The 18,132-nt window shown below is 73.6% G+C and overlaps 3 protein-coding genes across 3 annotated transcripts; 1 reads left to right on the top strand and 2 right to left on the bottom strand.

The window, feature by feature from the left end:
- Nucleotides 1-7,679: 7,679 nt before the first annotated feature.
- AURANDRAFT_19589 (hypothetical protein) lies at nucleotides 7,680-8,072 on the bottom strand (the record flags this gene model as incomplete). Its single annotated transcript, XM_009034980.1, has 1 exon — nucleotides 7,680-8,072. A coding segment is annotated over one exon (393 nt), but the record flags the coding sequence as incomplete, so codon positions are not given.
- A 1,087-nt stretch (nucleotides 8,073-9,159) lies between these two features.
- On the top strand, nucleotides 9,160-10,224 carry CobT (hypothetical protein; the record flags this gene model as incomplete). The annotated part of the gene is made up of 1 exon (XM_009034983.1): nucleotides 9,160-10,224. One exon carries the CDS (start codon nucleotides 9,160-9,162, stop codon nucleotides 10,222-10,224), a length of 1,065 nt encoding a protein of 354 aa, XP_009033231.1.
- Nucleotides 10,225-14,835: 4,611 nt separating this feature from the next.
- Nucleotides 14,836-15,836, bottom strand: AURANDRAFT_20051 (hypothetical protein; the record flags this gene model as incomplete). Its single annotated transcript, XM_009034979.1, has 2 exons — nucleotides 14,836-15,000; nucleotides 15,465-15,836. Coding segments are annotated over 2 exons (537 nt in total), but the record flags the coding sequence as incomplete, so codon positions are not given.
- Nucleotides 15,837-18,132: the final 2,296 nt, after the last annotated feature.

The following is an 18,132-nucleotide window of genomic DNA, read 5'->3' as shown; positions in this document are numbered from 1 at the left end:
AAAGGGCCGCGCGCACGTCGCCATGATCATACGCGACGGTCTGACCAAAAAGACCGCGCGACGGCAGCGTTTTCTCGTCGGCGAAAAAAACGCGTCTCGGGCACCGAAAACGACCCCGAAACCGTCGGCGTGTCGCGGGCCGTCGACGGGTCCCAGGCTCGCGCGCCTCGCCTCGCAGGTCTTGTGGCAGATGACGTCGACCTCCGCAGCAGCCAGAGATCGTTGGAACCGCCGTCATCGATGCGAACTCGCCCGCCAGCGTCTCGCTGCGCGCTTTGAGCGCCAGTCCGCGGTCGAAATACGTGCGTCGGGACGATGTTCGACGTCGCGCCCCGTCCGCAGTACATTCGTGCACCCTCCGAAACGCTCGGAGCAGCCGCCGTAGTCGCGCGCGGCGCGGAAGGCGGTCCCGTCGACCGACCTCCACTGGTTTGCACTGCGGAGCGCACGGGCTCGTTTCGCGACGCGTTCGACTTCCCGCACGTCGATACGCTGCACACGCACTCTCAGGGAGGTCCCCTAGCGGTCTGCGAAGTCTGGGGCATAGGGACGGCCGCGTTCGCGCGCACGGGCCATCGCAAAAACTGCCACTGGGCGCCGAGCCCCCGGATGTGCACCTTGACCTCGGCGGCTGAGGCAGATTTGAGGCTCCGAGAGTCTCCGAGCCCTGCGGTGCTGTGAGCAGCGGCGCGTCGCAGCAGCGCGTTGCAGCGCACGTCGCAGCAGCGCGTCGCAGCAGCGCGCCAAAGGCGCACAGCGCAGCGCAGCGTCTCGCAGCAGCGCGGCGCTTGTCGCAGTCATGCTGCGGTCGTTGCTGCTCTGCGCGGCAGTGATCGTTCGCGCCAAAACCAAGTGGGACCCAACGGGCGCGCGGTATGCGCGCAAGCCGGCCCAAAATGACGACGCCCAAGCCGAGCAGCGGGACCCGGCGGCGGCGGCGGCGGCGCTCGAGTTCCCGGCCCAAACCGAGCAGCGGGACCCGGCGGCGGCGGCGGCGGCGCTCGAGTCCAAGGCCAAGTGGGACCCAACGGGGGCGCGGTATGCGGTCAGGCCGGCCCAAGCCGAGACGCGTGAACCGGCGGGAGCAGCGCCGGAGCGCGACGCGCTCGCGGCCGAGGTCGCGGAGCTCGTGGCGGCGCTCGCGGCGGCCAAGGACGCCGCGGCGGCGGAGCGAAAGGCCCTCGAGGCCGACTTCGACAGCGTCGCGCCGGCGCTCGCGGCGGCCAAGGACGCCGCGGCGGCGGAGCGCAAGGCCCTCGAGGCCGACTTCGACAGCGTCGCGCCGGCGCCCGCGGCGGCCCAGGACGCCGCGGCGGCGGAGCGCAAGGCTCTCGATGCCGATAGCGTCGCGCCGGCGCTCGCGGCGGCCAGGGACGCGGCGGCGGCGGAGCGCAAGGCCCTCGATGCAGCGCTCGCGGCGGCCAAGGACGCCGCGGCGGCGGAGCGGGAGGCCCTCGATGCAGCTCTGGCCTTGCCGCAAACACAGCCGAGCTGTCCGAGTCCGCTCGAGGCCGACGCCGAGAGCGCCGCGCCGGCGCTCGAGTTCCGGCCGCTGGGCCCCGCGCTGGGCCTCGAGGTCGTCGGCCTCCGGCGGCGCGACATCGGCCGCGACGAGACGTCGCGCGCGCTGCGCCGCGCGTTCGCGGCGTCGCGCGGCCTGCTGCTCGTGCGCGGCCTGGAGGGCCTCGCGAAGGACGAGATGGTCGCGCTCGCGTCGACCTTCGGCGCCGTCGAGGCCAGCCCCGCGGACGGCGCCTACGAGTCGCTGCTCGACGGCGACGCGCGCGTCCACGCGTTCTCGACCGTGCCGTCGTCCGAGGTCTTCCGCGGCGAGACCCCCGCGGACTGGCGCTTCGACGAGAAGACGGGGCGGCCGAGCTGGCACACAGACCAGTCCTTCCGGAGCCCGCGGCCGCGCGCGTCGTGCATGTACTGCGTCGCGTCGCCGCCGGACGGCGTCGGCCGCACGGTCTTCGCGTCGACCGTCGCGGCGCTCGAGGACGCGCCGGCGCCGCTGCGCGCGCGCCTCGAGGGGCTCCGCTGCGCGCACTCCTACGCCTACCTGGCCGACTCCTTCGCGCGCTACTCGCGGAGCGGCGGGGCCGCGCTCTCGGCGTCGCGGAGGGCGGCGCTGCGCGCGCCGGCGGTCCACGCGCTCTGCGAGGGCGACGCGCTGTACCTCGCGCCGCACGTCGTCGAGGCCGTGCTCGACGACCGCGGCGTTCTCGACGGCTCGCGCGACGTCGTCGACGGCCTCGCGGCGCACGCGACGCGCGCGGCCTACGTGCACGAGCACCGGTGGCGGCCCGGCGACTTTGTCGTGTGGGACAACCTGCGGACGATGCACGCCGCGACGGAGGTGCCGCCGGAGCGCGCGGGCGAGCGGCTCATGTGGCGCGCGACGATGCTCGACGACGGCGACGGGCCGCCGGACGCGGGCTGGGTCCGCGTGTCCCTGGCGGCGTCGGCCGCGCGGGCCCTCGCGGTCCGCGCGTTCGCGGCCGCGGGCTCGGCCGCGGGCCAGGCCGCGGCGGCGGCGGCGGCGCTCGTCGCCGCGGAGGTCGACGGCAAGCCCGCGCACGGCCTCCGGCGCGCCGCGGAGATCTGCGACGCAATCGCGCGGGGCGCCGTCGCGGCGGCGCCCGCCGTCGCCGCGACCGTCCGGGGCGGCGTCGTCCGCGTCGACGGCGGCGGCGGCCTCGCCTTCGAGCCGCTCCGGGCGGCGGCGGCCGCGCTCGCGAGCCTGGCCGGGGCCAAGGGCGCGGCCGTCGCGGCCATCACGAACACGCGGTCCATCTCCGGGCGGCTCGGGCCTGTGTGGAAATCAACCAGTGAGCTGGGACGTCGGGGCCAAACTTCAGAACTCTCTATCTCGGTCAAATCGACGTCGATTCGGCTGATTTTTGGACGAATCGATTGCTCTCGTCGAGTTCTCGAAGCATAGAAGAAGAGCTCGCGTCGAAACCGTCGCATACGCTCACATTGAAGTCGGGTTGAAGATTTGATTTCCACACAGGCTCGGGCCGACCTGCGAGCGCCTCGCGGCCGACCACGGCCTCGTCGCCGTCGCCTGCGCCAACACGCCGGCGTACCTCGCCGCGCCGGGCGCCGGCGACGCGACGCGCGTGTTGGGCACGAATCCCGTGGCCTACGCGGCGCCGCGGGGCCGCGGCGAGCCGCCCGTCGTCGTCGACCTGGCCCTCGCGGCGAGCTCGCGCGCCGCGATCGAGGTCGCGGCCGCCGCGGGCGCGCCGCTCGCGGCCGGCGTCGCCGTCGACGCGCGGGGCGAGCCCACGGTCGACGCCGCCGAAGCCCTCGAGTCCGGCGCCCAGCTGCCCGTCGGCGGGACCAAGGGCGCGCTGCTCTGCCTCCTCGTGGAGATCCTCGCGGGCGCGCTGACGGGGAGCGAGCTCGCGGTCGACTCCGACGACTACAACACGATGAACCGCGGCCTGCTCCTCCTGGCGCTGGACCCGGGCGCGACGTCCGCGGCGCCCTTCGACGCGCGGCGCCTCTTCGACGCGTTCGGCGGCCGCGGCGGCGAGGCCGCGCGGCGGTCGCGCGCGGCCAAGGCCGCGGGCGGCGACCACGCCATCGCCGTCGCCGCGCCCGTCTTCTACGACCTCCAGCGGCGCGCGCGCGCGACGCCGGACCACGTTTCCGCCGTCGCGGCGGACCTCGCGCGGTTGCCCCTCGATGGCTAACGCTCCTCGAGTTCGACGCCGACGTAGTCCGCGCGCGGCCGCCGCGTCGCGCGGAGCTCCGTGCGGACGACGAGGGAGAGGCCGGCGATGACGAGCGCCGCGGCGAGCCCGTCGGAGGCCGCGGGCGGCCGCAGGCAGCGCGCGTCGGCCGCGCCGCGGCAGCGAAAGCGCGGGCGCGACGCGAGCACGGCGAGCGTGACGCCCGCGGCGGCGACGGGCTGCAGCGCGGAGAACGCCGTGACGAGCGTCGGCGACGACGCGGCGACGGCCCAGAGCATGAGCGCGTAGTTCAGCACGGTGCTCATGAAGATCCACCACAACAGCGCCGGCAGCGCCGACGCGGGCACGCGCCAGAAGCCGTCGCAGTCCGGGCAGAGCCAGGCGCCGACGTCGCCCGGCGCGGCCGCGAGGCCCGCGGCGGCCGCGGCCGTGCAGCACGCCGCGAGCGCGTAGGACGCCGCGGCGACGACGACCTGGCGCGCGCGCGAGCTTTCGGATCGCGTCTCTCGCGACTCTCGTTCGGGCGACGACGAATCTCTTTCCCGGCCGACGTCGCGACGCGGGCCGCCGCGCCGGGGGATACTTGGCGACGGCGGGCTTGGAGCAGAGCTGGAAGGCGGCGCCCGCGACGGCGGCGCCGGCGAAGAGCGCGTGGCCCGCGAGGTCCCCGGACCGGGCGCCCGCGCGGCCGTCGAGCGTCGCGAAGGCCGCGAGCGCGCAGCCGCCGCAGGCGATGAATACGCCAGCGGCGCGCGTCGCGTCGAAAGCCTCCCAGCGGAGGAGCACGGACGCCGCGGCGACGAGCGCGGGCTGCGCCGGCTGGTAGAGCGCGAAGACCGTCGGGTTCGACGAGAGCTTCAGACCGACGAGCGCGAGGAGCTGCGTCGCGGCGGCGCAGGCGCCGACGCGGCAGAGCACGCGCCAGTCCGCGGCGACGCGCCGCTCCCGCGGCGTGGTCGTCGCGCGCGCCCAAAGCAGCAGCAGCGCCGCGGCGCTCGCCTCGCGGATGAGCGCGAAGCACATGGGATGGATGAGCGGCAGGCCGAGCGCGGCGACGACGGCGCCGACGGCGAAATTGAGCTGCACGAGCACGCAGGCCGCATAGACGCGCCACGGTCGCTCGGCGCTCATGTCGGCTGCCTCTGTGCAGAAGAATTTACTGATGTCTCAGGCCATGGCGCTCATCTGGGCTGCCTCTGTGCAGAAGAATTTACTGATGTCAGGCCATGAGCCCAGCGTGTTCCAAAAGCTCGGCAATAATGCTGCCCATCGAATCGCGACATCAATGCCATCACGCATGGATGGGCGCAACCGCTTCTTGACCTCAAAGAAGTGGTTGAAGGGCGAGAAGGCGACGATGACGCTCTGCAACTAGCGCTCGACGTTCGCGATGCTTGCATGCATATTTCTCCTCGGTGCATGCGCGGCGCTGCAGCCGCCGCATCGCGTCCCGCGCCGCAGCGCGTTGGCGGCGACGTCGGTGGCCCGGGAGGCGCCGGCGACGACGCCCGAAGCAGCAGCCTCGGCGGCCCGGGAGGCGCCGGCGATGACGCCCGAAGCAGCAGCACCACCATACGTGCGCGAGGTCGAGGCCTGGCTGGCGTCGCACGGCGTCGACTGGCGCTGCGAGGCGCAGGACGCGCGCTCGAAAATCCTCGCGTTCGGCGACGACCTCGCGCTGCGGCTCGTGCCGTCGCCGCGGAGCCTCGAGGGCTGCTCGGACCCCGGAGCGTCCGCGCGGTTGACGAACGCGCGCGCGGCGCGCGGCGGCGAGATCATCCACCTCCACGAGGACACGTGGCGCGGCCGGGGCGACATCGCGCGCGCGCGGCTCCTCGCGCGGCTCGGCGCGGCGTCGACGCGCCGCGTCTTCGCGCGGAAGACGCGCGCCAAAACCGTGGACAAGGACGTCGCGCGCGCGTTCCTCGAGGCGAACCACCTCTGGCGGGCGACGAACGCCAAGTACGCCTACGGGCTCTACCTCGAGGACGAGCTCGTCGCGGTGGCCACCTTTACCAAAAGAAAGCTCGTGAAGCGGGCCGGCGCGGCCCGGCGCACGCACGAGCTCCTGCGCTTCTGCGCCTTGCGCGACGCGCGCGTCGTCGGCGGCATCAGCAAGCTCATCAAGGCCTTCGCGCGGGACCGGCCGTTCGACGACCTCGTGACGAACATCGACCGCGACTGGGGCGGCGGCGCGAACTGGCGGAGCTTGGGCTTCGAGACGGTGGAGATCATGCCGCCGCTGCCCATGGCTTTAGGCGCCGACGGCCAGAGGCGCTACCTCGTGGGCCGCGGCGTCGGCAACGACGGCCGCGCGGCGCTGCCCGACGCGTTACTCGACGACTTCGCGGCGTCCGCGGACGACCCCGCCGGGAAGCTCGCGGCTCGCGGGCTCTACCTCGTGCACGACGCGGGCGTCGAGCGCTTGGTGCTCTCGGCGACGCCCGGCGGCCACGCCCAGGAGCTCTGGGACGCCCAGGAGCCGCGCAAGGCCGGGTTCTACGGGCCGACGAAGCTGCCGGGCGTCGCGGCGATCTTGGACGGCGCGGCGCGCCACGCGCCCGCGGACGACGACGCGGACGCGCTCGCGAGCTGGCGGAACGCGGGGCCCGCGAAGGACGCGGCGCTCGTGTCCGCGGCGCCGTCGTCGTGCTTCGAGAACGCGACGCTCGAGGTCCGGGAGCGGCGCAACGGCTGGCGCACCGTCGGCCTGCGCTTCCCGGACGGGCGGTCCATCTACCACGGCATCGTGAACCGCGACGCGCGGCTCCTCCACGCCGAGCACCTCAAGTCCGCGGCGGCGCTCGCGCTCGCGGTCCTCGGCGACCGGCCCGCGCCCCGCTTCCTCCACCTCGGCCACGGCGCGGGCGCGCTGCCCCGGTTTCTGGAGGCCGTCGCGCCGGACTCGACGCACGTCTCCGTGGATGTGGACGCGGCCGTCGCCGCCGCGGTCCCCGGTACGCCGCGCGGCGCCGTCGTCGTCGGCGACGGCGTCGACTTCGTCGCGAAGTACGACGGCGAGCCCTTCGACTGCGTGTTCATCGACGTCTTCGACGGCGACAACGCGTGCCCCGCGGCGTTCTACGGGGCGCCCTTCCTCGAGGCGCTGCCCCTGCGGCCGGGGGGCGCCCTGGTGCACAACCTCCACCTCGGCGGCGCGACGCGGGCCGCGGCGCTCGCGGCCGCCGAGGCCGCCTACGACGCGCACTTCGCCCGCGGATGCTTCCGCACGGAGGCCCTCGGCTTCTCGGCCCACTCCGGCAACGCGCTCCTCCTCGCGGCGACGGCGCCCCTGGACCGCGCGCGGCTCCACGAGGCGGCGACGGCCGCGCGGGACCGGTGCGGCCTCGGCTTCGACGCGGCGACGCGCGTGCGCCGCCTGCGGCGCGTCGTCGTGCCCCCCGAACGTTAGTTTTTTACTCCCCGGTCCAGACGCGCGGCGACCTGGGGGAAGAGGATCGTCCCCGCGTCGAGGCTCCAGATGAAGTCGCCGTGGCCGTAGCCGTCGACGGGAGTCGCCGCGGTGCTTGAGTTTTCGCCCGGACGCCCTCCCGACGGGCTCCGGGAGCCGTGCCCCCGGCGGGCGCACCTTATAGAAATCACGAACGCCGAGCCCCCGAGCTCCAACGTCCAGAAAACGGCGAAACCGCCCAAACCCCGACGGCCGCGCGCGCGGTCCCGCGAAACCGCGCGCCGCTCGGCGCGATCGCGACGGATGTCCGCGATTTTTGGACGGATCGACGGCGCTCGGCGCCGTCGTCGCGGCGGACGCGGCGCGGCGTCGCGCGGCGCGCGGCGTCGCGCCGGCCGGGTCCACTCGTAGCGCCACCCCGGGACGCGCGCGTCGCGTTCGCGGCGCGGAGCGCGCGGTCCACCGTCGCGGGGAGGTCCAGCGCCTACCGAGCATGTCGGTAACGATGTCTCTTCGTTTCCCCGGTCAAACTCTCTCGAAAATCGTCGCCGCCACAGGACGCTGTCCAGCGCCGCCATCTCGTCCCAGGAGAAGGCCCAGAACGCGGCGTCGTCGGGGCCGAGCGTCGCGTGGCGGTACGGCGGGCGGCCGCGCGAGTTCGCGAGGTAGACCAGCCAGCCGTCGTCCGCGAGCTGGCGGGCGAGGCTCTCGCCGCCGTAGTTGGCGACCCAGGTCTCCGACGAATCGATGAGCCCGTGCTGGAGCACGACGACGCGGGCGGGCGACGCGACGCGCGCGTTCCAGACCGTGTGCGTCTCGAGGACGTAGCCGTCGCGCGTCGTCACGTTGTGGTCCGCGCAGCTCAGGCCCCGGGTCCGCGCCGTCGCGCAGGTCCGCGGGTAGGCCGCCGCGAGGCGCGCGACGACCAGCGCGAGGCCCAGGAACGCGCGCACCATGGTCGTCGAATCGGAAGCGGGCAGCCTCGAAGGAACGATCGACTTCAACCTATGCGTCGGCGGCGCGATCGGCGGCGCGCGGACGCGGTCGCGCCGCGCGGAGTTCCCCTCCGCGCGGCGGTCATATGGCGCGCGCGGCGTCGGCGTCGTCCGCGGCGGCGCGAGCCTAGCAGACCGAGGCCGTGCTGCCCGCGGCGCAGATCGCGGGCACGAGGCGGTCGTAGGAGTACGCCGGTATCTGATGCTCTCCGTTGATGAAGACGTCCGGGATGAACTGGTGCGCCTCGCCGGCGACGGCCGCCGCGTAGCGCGCCGCGGCCGCGGCGAGGAGCGCGCGGCCGTCGTCGCCGTCGTGGCAGGTCTTCGCGGCGTCGAAGGCCGCGGCCGCGCAGCCCCGGGTCGCCGACGACGCGTCGGTGGCGTTGGACGTGTCCATGCAGGCGACGAAGGCCACTGCGTCCGCGACGGCCATGGGCTCGACGACGTAGACCGTCCACTTCTCCCAGTCGCAGTCCGCCTCGTGGACGCACGCGCCGTCGGGGTCAAGGAACCGCGGGCCCGGGCTTCGTGAAGTTCGTGTTCGGGTCCGAGGCGAAGGCCGCGTAGAGCTTCGGGTAGTCACCTGCGGCGCGCGGCATCGCATGCGCGGACGGGACGGAATGGTCGGACGCGGCGGCGCGCCGCCGCCGAAGGCCTCGCACCCGGGTCATTTGCTGCCGAAGAAGTAGTCCACCTGGGCGACGCCCGCGGCGGCGCTCGACAGCAGGGACAGGGCGAGCACGACGCGCATGGTTTGAAGCTCTCTCGGGCAGCCTCAGACCTGGATGGCACTCGAGATTGGCACTCGATGGAGTTTTTCGCATCTTGACGAAAAGCTGGTTCACCATCAACCCGAGTTCGAAGAGTGGCAAGGGCACGATGTCTTGCGGCAGCTCGCTGCTTGCGCACATTTGACTGCTGTGTCTCGCAGCTCGCTGCTTGCGCACTTTTGACTGCTGTGTCTCGCAATTCGACGCATTGCGCGCTTCTGACTGTGCTGCATACGAGAGCATCAGGCTTGCTCGCGTTTTTGACTGCGTGCAACCCAATGTCCGCGTACGACGGAGACGCGGCTCACTGGCGCCGCGCCGCCACCGAGCGCCTCGCGGCGCTCGCGAAGCCGCCGGGTTCGCTCGGCGTGCTCGAGGACTGGGCCATCACCCTGTGCGTGGCGCAAAGGACGCTCGCGCCGACCGCGGAGCCGGCGACCGTCGTCGTCTTCGCCGGCGACCACGGCGCCAAGCTCGCGGACGAGTCGCTGTCGCCGTACCCGGCGTCGGCGACGCAGGCCGTCTTCCGTGCGCTCGCCGCGGGCGTGTCCTGCACCGCGACGCTCGCGCGCGCCGCGAACGCGCAGCTCGTCGTCGTGGACGTCGGCGTCGCGGGAGACCTGAGCCGCGTCGAGGGCGTCGGCGACGTCGTCGTGGAGCACCGCAAGGTCGCTCGCGGCACGGCGGACTTCCGGAGCGGCGACGCGATGGACGACGACGCGCTCGCGGCGGCGCTGCGAGCCGGCGGGGACGCGCTGACCGCCGCGGCGGCGCGCGGCGCGGTGTGCGTCGCCGTCGGCGAGGTCGGCATCGGCAACACGACGGCCGCGGCGGCCCTGCTCGCGGCGCTGACGGGCGAGGACGCCGCGGTGTGCTGCGGCCGCGGCACGGGCCTCGACGACCAAGGCCTCGCGCACAAGGTCGACACCGTGCGACGCGCGCTCGCGTTCCACGGAGCCGGCCTCGCGCCCCGCGAGGCGCTCCGGCGCCTCGGCGGCTTCGAGATCGCGGCCATGGTCGGCGCCTACGCGGCCGCGCGCGCGGCGGGCGTCGTGACGCTCGTCGACGGGTCGATTTCCGCCGTGGCGGCGCTCTGCGCGCGGAAGATGTTCCCCGAAAGCCGCGACCGCATGCTCTTCGCGGCGGCGCTCGCCGAGGAGCCCGGCGCGGCCGCGGGCGGCGCCATCCTGGCGCGCGAGCTCGCCGCGAAGCCGGCGTTGGACATGGCGCTGCGATTAGGCGAGGCGAGCGGCGCCGTCCTGGCGCTCCCGCTCGCGCGATCCGCCGCGGCGCTCCTGGGCGCGGGCACGCTCGCGGAGGCCATGGCCCTAAGCGACGCCTAGGTTATGGCCTCGCGCTTCCGACGAAGTTACGCCTTGCGCTTCGCGGGCCGCACGAAGGGCAGGACGGCGAGGGGCGCGAGGGCGCAGGCCGCGCAGACGGCCGCGAAGCGCGGCGCCTTCCGGAAGTCGCCGTAGGCGATGCCCGCGTCCGCGACCATGCCCGCGGCGATCCAGCCCGAGACGCTGGCGCCGGCGTCGAAGAGCGCGAGGTAGGCGCCGTAGGCCGCGCCGCGCCGGCCCGGCCCGAACTCCGCGGCGCGCGCGAGCGCGAGCGTCGACGCCGCGAGCACCAAGAGCTCGCCGAAGAACGCGTCGACGGCCGACGCGGCGACGGCGTAGTCCGCGCGGCCGAGGCCGCAGAGCCGCCGGACGCCGCCGGCGGACGCGCCCAGAGGCCGCGCGCGCGCGAGGGGCGCGCGCGCGAGCGACGCCGCGGCCGCGAGCGGCGCGAAGAGGAAGAGCGCCGCGCGGTCGCCAAAGGGCCGGAGCCTCCGGAGGCCCGCGTAGGCGCCGCAGGCCGCGAGGGACGCGGCCGTCGACGCGAGGCTCACGTACTGCGTCACGCAGGGCTTTTCGGCGAAGAAGAGCCAGAAGACGACGTTGTCGAGCGTCTCGTTCGCCGACGGCGCGGCCTCCAGCGCGAACAGAAAGACCGCGGGCGCCAGAACCGCGGCGTCGACGGCCGCGCGCGGCCGCGCGCCGAGGAGCGGCGACGCGAGCGCGTCGGGCGCCGTCTTTCGCGGCGCCAGCGCGAACGCCGCCGCGGCCGCGGCCGCGGCCGCGAGCGCGCCGAGGACGGCGCGCCAGACGGCCCGCGGCACCGCGGACGTCCGCGCGCCGACCCAGACGACGAGCGCCTGGGCGAGCGCCGCGAGGACGACGCGGCCCGGCCGGAGCGGGCCCGCCCGCGGCACCGCCGCGTCGCCGCCGCGCGCGAGGACGTGCTCGACGGCGACGACGGCCGCGCCCGCCGCGGCGGGCGCGGCCGCGAGCCGGAGGATCGGCGCGGCGCGCGGCGGCGCGCCGCGGCCGCAGCGGTACATGCGGAGCGTCGCCGCGGCGGCGGCGAGGCTCCCGGCCCAGCGCGCGGCCGTCGCCGCGGCCTGCGCGCGGGGCGCGGCCGCGCCGGCGGCGACGGCGTCGGCGAGCCGCGCCGAGAGCACCATCTCGCCGCAGGCCTGGAAGCCGCTCAGGGCGACGTAGCTGGCGAAAAGCGCGCGCGGCGTCGTCGCGCCCGCGAACCAGAGGTGGCAGGCGACGGCGCCGCCCGCGGCGAGGCCGTAGACGAGCCGCGCGCCCGCGCCGCGGCCGAGCCGGAAGCCCGCGGCGTCGACGGCCGCGCCGTAGAGCGGCTTCAGCGACGACGTGGCGAAGCCCGTCGCGTACATGGCGAGCTGCGTCGCCTGGGGCACGCCGGACCCGTTGAGCCGCTGCGCGTTGGCCGTGTCCGGGAAGGTGAACTCGAACGCCGCGACGGCATAAAGAAGGAGGAGTGTTCGTGGGAGCCGCTGCGTGTGTGGCGTGGCGTCGTCGTCGCTGCCGTCGACGGCGACCTCCGCCGGGGTCATCGCGCTGCTGCAGCGCACGTCGGAGGCGGCGTCCGAAGTGGCATCGAGCGCGTCCATATCGTGTAATTTGCCACAGTGCTGTTCAAGTTGAAGAGCTCGCTGAATCGCAGCGTATGTTGTAGCTCGCACCGATCACGAAATGGCGCCCAACAACGCGTTGGGCCAGCCCACGGCGGCGGCCATGCGCGCTAAATACGAGGGCGGCGGCGACATCCGCGAGGCGAGCGCCGACGGCTTCGGCGCCGGCGACACGAGCGTGCTCGACAAGGGCGAGGTGTCGAGCCGCGGCACGGGCACGGCCGTGCGCACGCCGCTCGAGGAGTTCGAGGCGCGGCCGCGCGACGAGGCGCGCTGCCTCTGGACGGCGATCATGTTCCTCACGCGGCTGCCGTGCCCCGGCTGGTGCGACCACCACCCGGGCTACTTGATGCGGTCGTTGGCGTACTTCCCGCTGCTGGGCTCCTGCGTCGTCGGCGCCTGGGCCGCGGCGCTCTACGACGCCGCCGCGTCGCTCTTCGCGCCGCTCGTCGCCGCGGCGCTCTCGGGCGGCGGCACGCTCTGGTTGACGGGCTGCTTCCACGAGGACGGCCTCTGCGACACGCTCGACGGCTTCGGCGGCGGCTGGACGAAGGCCCAGATCATGAAGATCATGCGCGACAGCCGCAACGGCTCCTACGCGACCATGGGCGGCGGCTTCTGGGTCATCGCCAAGTGCGCGGCCATCGCGCGCCTCGGCGCGGCGCCGTCGGTCTGGGCGCTCGGCGCGTCCGCCGGCGCCGGCCCGGCGATCGTCGTCGCCCAGGGCCTATCGCGCGCGTCGTCGGCGCCGCTCGTCTTCTTCTACGATTATGTTGTGGACGACGAGGACGCCAAGGGCGAGTACTACAACTGGTTCGGCGACAGCCGGCGGCTCCTAGGCCCCGGCCGCGTGGTCTTTGCAATGCTCTCCGCGGCGGCCATCGCCTTCGGCGTGCTCCCGCGCGGCGCCGCGACGAGGGTGTTGTCGGTGACGGCTATCGGCACTCTAGCCGCCGGCGAGTACGGCCGGTCCGTGCTCGGCGGCGTCATGGGCGACTTCCTCGGCGCGTCCATCTGCTTCTTGGAGGTCGGCGTCTACCTCGCGCTCGGCGCCGACGCGGCGCGCGCGGACCCGGCCGCGATCGCGCGCGCCGCCGCCGTCGTCGCGCTGCCCCAGGTCTACGGCGCGTGGCGCCGCGCCCACGAGCGGAAACACGGCGCGAACCGCGAGAAGGCGTGCTAGGACTAAGGACCGCGAGCGGCGCCTTGCCTTTCAAAGTTCGCCGCCTTACTAGTAGGTTGGTTATGTGTATGTGCAGACAGGCAGGATGTGGGTTTTGTCTCTCCGGGCGCGGCTCATCGAACGGCGCCCCCTCGACGCGCGGCGTGGCGGCGGCGTCGGCGCTTGCTTTTTCTTCTTGGTCACTCGCGCGGTCCGGGCTCAGAGGAGCGCGAAGGCGGCCGCGAGGGCGGACGCGGCCGCGGCGCCGATCTTGGCGGCGCCGTCGGACTCCTCGGGCGCCGCGTCGCCGTGGTCGTGACCGTCGTGGTCGTCGTGGGTGTCTTCGGCCGCGGCGCCGTAGGCCGGGCAGTCGAGGTCGCAGTCGAGGCCGACGGCCGCGGCCTGCGTCTCCCAGAGGAGCTCCGAGTAGGCGCGCACCGCGCTCTGGCACTCGCCGCACGTCGCGTCCGCGCTCTGGCAGAGGAACGTGAAGTCGAGCGCGCCCTCGACGGAGCCGCAGGTGCCGTCGAACCAGTCGTCGTCGCCCAGGTACGAGTAGGAGTAGTACTCCGTGTCGAAGCCCTCGGGGCAGTTCGCCGCGACGCAGTCGACAGCGGCGTGCTCCGCCTCGTCGAGCTCGTCGCCGTGGTCGTCCTCGTCGTGGCCGTGGCCGTCGTGGTCGTCGTGGTGCTCTTCTTCTTCGTCCGCCGGCGGCGTGGGCTCGGGCGCCGCGACGGGCTTGGGCGTGGGCTCGGGCGCCGCGACGGGCTTGGGCGTGGGCTCGGGCGCCGCGACGGGCTTGGGCGTGGGCTCGGGCGCCGCGACGGGCTTGGGCGTGGGCTCGGGCGCCGCGACGGGCTTGGGCGTGGGCGCCGCGACGGGCGCGAGCGTGTCCGGCTCCGGCTCGGGCGCGGGCTCGGGCGCGGCGACGGGCTTGAGCGTGGGCTTGGGCGTGGGCTCGGGCGTGGGCTCGGGCGCCGCGACGGGCTTGGGCGTGGGCGCCGCGACGGGCGCGAGCGTGGGCTTGGGCGTCGGCGCGAAGGCGTGGCCGTGGACCTGGAGGGTCCAGGAGACGAAGGTGCCGGGCCCGTCCTCCGCGCGCACGTCGGCGACCTTGAGCGTCCAGCCGCCGCCGCCGTTCGCGGATTCGCCCCAGTGGCGGAGGGTCGTGTACTTCCAGTCGTCGTAGCCGTCGCCTTCCTCGTCGGACTCCGGCGCGAGGAGCGACTCGACGCCGCCGCGCTCGAGGATGATCCTCAGGTCGCCGCGATTCGGGTGGTCGACCGTGAGCATGACGACGACGGCCTCGACCTCGAAGTCGGCGTCGGCCGCGGCCGAGATCGTCGAACTGACGGCGGCGCCGTCGTCGGCGATGCCGAGGCCCGGCGACGCCATGGCCGTGAGGACGGCCTCCTGCCCGTAGTTCGTCCACGTCCGCGCCGCGGCGACGGCGGCGGCGGCGTCGACGACGCCGAAGCCGTACTGGTAGCTGTGGCCGATGCCCGCGGCGTTGACGGACCGCGGCAGGTCGCCGTCGTCGTCCGGGAGCTTGGAGGTAGTGGCTATGATGCCCTGGACGTCGCGCCAGCCCAGGTCTGGGTTCGCCTCGAGCATGAGCGCGGCGACGCCGCTGACGATGGGCGTCGCGTAGGACGTGCCCACGGTGGCGTCGCCGCAGCTCGTGCCCGACGCGACGGGGTTCGCCGTGACCATGCCGCGGACGTCGCCCTGGTCGCCGCCGGGCGCGGAGACGAAGACAGACGCGCCCGTGGACGAGTAGGACGCGTGGAGCAAGTCCACGCCGACGGCGCCGACGGTCATGACGTAGCGGGAATTGAGGTAGCCCTCGAAGTTCGTGTTCCCGTTGCCGGTGTACTCGTTCCCCGCCGCGAAGACGTAGACGATGCCCTTGCCGCCGCGGCCGTCGGCGACGCCCGCCTTGAGCGCGTCCTGGCCCGCGGCGTCGATCTGGTTGTGCGAGCAGACGACGTAGTAGCGGTCGAGGTCGAGGCACGCGTCGCGGTCGTGTTCGAACTTGAGCCCCTCCGAGCAGTAGGCGACGACGGCCTCCTTGCAGGCCTCGCCCAGCGTCCCCGCGCGCGAGAAGTCGGCGCCCGCGCACGCGGCGTCCGCGCCTGGGCAGCAAAAGGGTGATTCAACGTCGCTTCAACGTGAGTGTTCCGCGCGCGCGCGTTCCGGGAAAAGCGCCCACGCGTCGAGACCGCTCCGAGAGATGATCGCTCGTCCAAAAATCAGCCGAAACGAGTGGAAACCGGCCGAGATATGAGCCTTTGAAGTTGGGAATTTCGCTCTCTTTTGCTGCCCTGGTCCGCGCACGGCGTGTCGTAGACGTCGGAGGAGAAGGGGCAGGCGTCCTCGAGGCGGCGGGCGTCGTAGTAGTAGTAGTAGTAGTAGTCGTAGTCCGATTCGACGATGCACGAGTCCTCGCCCCAGGAGTTCGAGTTCACGTCGCCCTTGGCGAAGGCCGTCGGGTTGTCGTGGACGTCGCTCTCGCCCAGGGTCCTGCACGACGCGAGCGACGCGCCGTAGGCGACGCCGACGCCGCAGTGGTCGTTCGACGAGCCGACGGCGAGCGCCGCGCAGTGCGTGCCGTGCGAATCGGTCGCGGCGGCGTTGAGGTAGTGGTCGCACGAGTCCGCGACGCTCAGCTTGGCGAGGTCCGGGTGCGACGCGTCGACGCCGTCGTCGCTGATCAGGACCGTGACGCCGGCGCCCGTGATCCCCGAGGCCCAGACCTCCTCGACGTTGATGGCGGCCAGGTACCAGGCGACGGCGTCGTACATGGGGTCCGGGAGCGGGCGCGACGGGCACGACGTCGAGTAGTCGCCGGCGTCGCACGTCGCCGTCTTGTAGAACGTCTGAAGCGTCGCGAGGCTCGCCCCCTCGCCCGCCGCCGCGCAGAGCGCGTCCTTGGCGCAGAACTCGCCGCCCGCGGCGACGCACGCCTCGCAGCCGAGGATCGACCCGACGGACGAGCAGTCGTGCGGGTCGCAGGCGCAGTAGCCCGCGTCGACGTCGCACATTCCGTCGTACTGGTACTCGCACTCCTCGACGGAGCACGACGCGGCCGCGGCCCGCGGCCCGGCGCACGCGGCCAGGGCGAGGAGGAGGCGCTTGGTCATGGCCTGCGGCGCGCCGGGGCGTTTCCGCGGAGAGCGATTTCCGGCCGAATTCGTCGCTCGACCGCCGGGACGGGAATTTCGGTATCAACGTTCGCGACGGAAGTGTTCGAGGCGATCGAGGGGGGGGGGGCGCGGGCGTGGACGGGACGCGGGTGCGCGCGATGGCTCAAGAATGTGGGTTGAGAGAAACTCGATCCAGAGCCGAGTTGTCCCACAAAAGTTCAGTGTTTGAGAGATAGGGGCGGACAGTGAAAGTCGACCGGCGGTGGACCGTCGAGTTCGACCTTGCGGTCACTTGCGATGGATAGCCGACTTCTAACTGATACTTAGAGAGTCTGGGTTCGCGTAAATCGACCTCAATCTCGCGGAGCTACGACCTCGCAAAGTCTCGATTTTCCTCCCGCGCGGGCAAAACGGGGTCGCGTGTACGAGGCGCTCCGGCAACTTTGGGCTGGCGTGGGCGCACTCGAGTCGATATACATGTCGTCGGAACCCATCGCGCAGCCGTCCGACGCCTGTAGCCCGCGAGGACGCGTTGTGGCCCATCGCCTCGTTTCCAGGCGAGAAACGCCAATCCCGTCTCGCGCCTGTGCCAGCGCAGACGCCACGAGTGGTAGGCGCAGCGCGTGTTCCCGCGCCTCGTAGGTCGACCTGGGAGTGCACTGAACACTCGACACGTCGGCGCGACGCCCAGCAGCGCCCAGCGAAGCGATCTAGTTCCAGTGCCTCACCGAAGCCTCACCAGAGCGGGCGCTCCAGGCGCGCACGAGCAGCGCCGAAGGCTCAGCGGCTCAGAGTAGCGGCGCAGGGTACGCAGGAACGGTTCCGAACGCGCGGCGACGTGATTCCGCGCCGACGGGAGGCGCCTGGCGTCGACCCGCGACGTCCCGAAGCGCTTTGTCGAGGGCCGCCACCACTGCTGTCGGCACCATGCATTCGCGGTGCCCGGGGTTCCTGATTTAGTACAGCCACGAAACTCGGCGGAGATGCGTGAGGCCGGGCCTCACGCAACATACCCAAATTAGGTCCTTGTACTAAACCAGCATCTCGGCGCACTGCTCCCGACCCATCCAGGGAACCGGACCCAGCCGAAGCGGCCCCGAAGCGCCCGGGCTTCACTGTCCGCCCCTATGAGAGACAGCCGGCCAGCAACTTGAAGCCTTCAAGTTGAAGGCAACTGCCCGGATGGCGAAAGATGATTGGTCAGGAGGTGGGTGGGCGGCGGGCGCTCGATCGAAGAGCCCGTCATGAGGTACCCCGACGCTTATCCCGGGCGGCTCGAGAGAGAGAGAAGCATCGTAGCGACCACGCCCGTCGTCCGCGCGAGTTCGGGTTAGGAGGCCCCTAGGCGGGGTCCGGCACGAAGGTCCCGACGAGCTTCTTCTCGTCGCTCCGCGCCTCGAGCCGCCGGCACGCCGCGCGGACGTACGCGTCGACGCGGTCGAAGGGCGCGCGGTCGACGTCGAGCGCGTCGAGGCTCCGGGCGAGGTCGTCGAGCGTGCGGTCCTGGTCGCGGCGCCGGTTCGCGCGGCCGACGAGGTCCGCCGCGCGCTCGCGGAGGCCGTCGAGCTCGCCGTCGACGGCGCGCGCGGCCTCGAAGAACGCGGCCTCCTCGGCGTCCAGGGCCGCGGCGGCGGCCGCGAGCTCGGTCCGCGCGGCGCGCGTCGCCCGCGCCTCGCGTTTCGCGGCCGCGACGGCCTCGGCGAGCGCGTCGCGGCGCTCGAGGGCCGCCGCGCCGCCGTCGCGGCGCTGGCGCCGCGTCCGCGCGGGCTCGGCGGCGTCGTCGCGGAGCGCGTGCTCGCGCTCGCTCCGCACGTAGAGCGCCGCGCGCGCGTGGGCCGACGCCGCGTGGTCGTCGAGGAGCGCGGCCGTCGCCGCCGCGCAGCGGCCGCAGGCCGCGCCGTCGCCGGGGATCGCGCCCGCGGCCGCGCGGCGGAGCCGCCGCTGGCGCCGCATC

The sequence above is a fragment of the Aureococcus anophagefferens genome (genome assembly GCF_000186865.1).
Source record: "Aureococcus anophagefferens unplaced genomic scaffold AURANscaffold_2, whole genome shotgun sequence".
Classification (NCBI taxonomy): domain Eukaryota; class Pelagophyceae; order Pelagomonadales; family Pelagomonadaceae; genus Aureococcus; species Aureococcus anophagefferens.
This window is presented reverse-complemented; position numbering and strand designations above follow the sequence as displayed.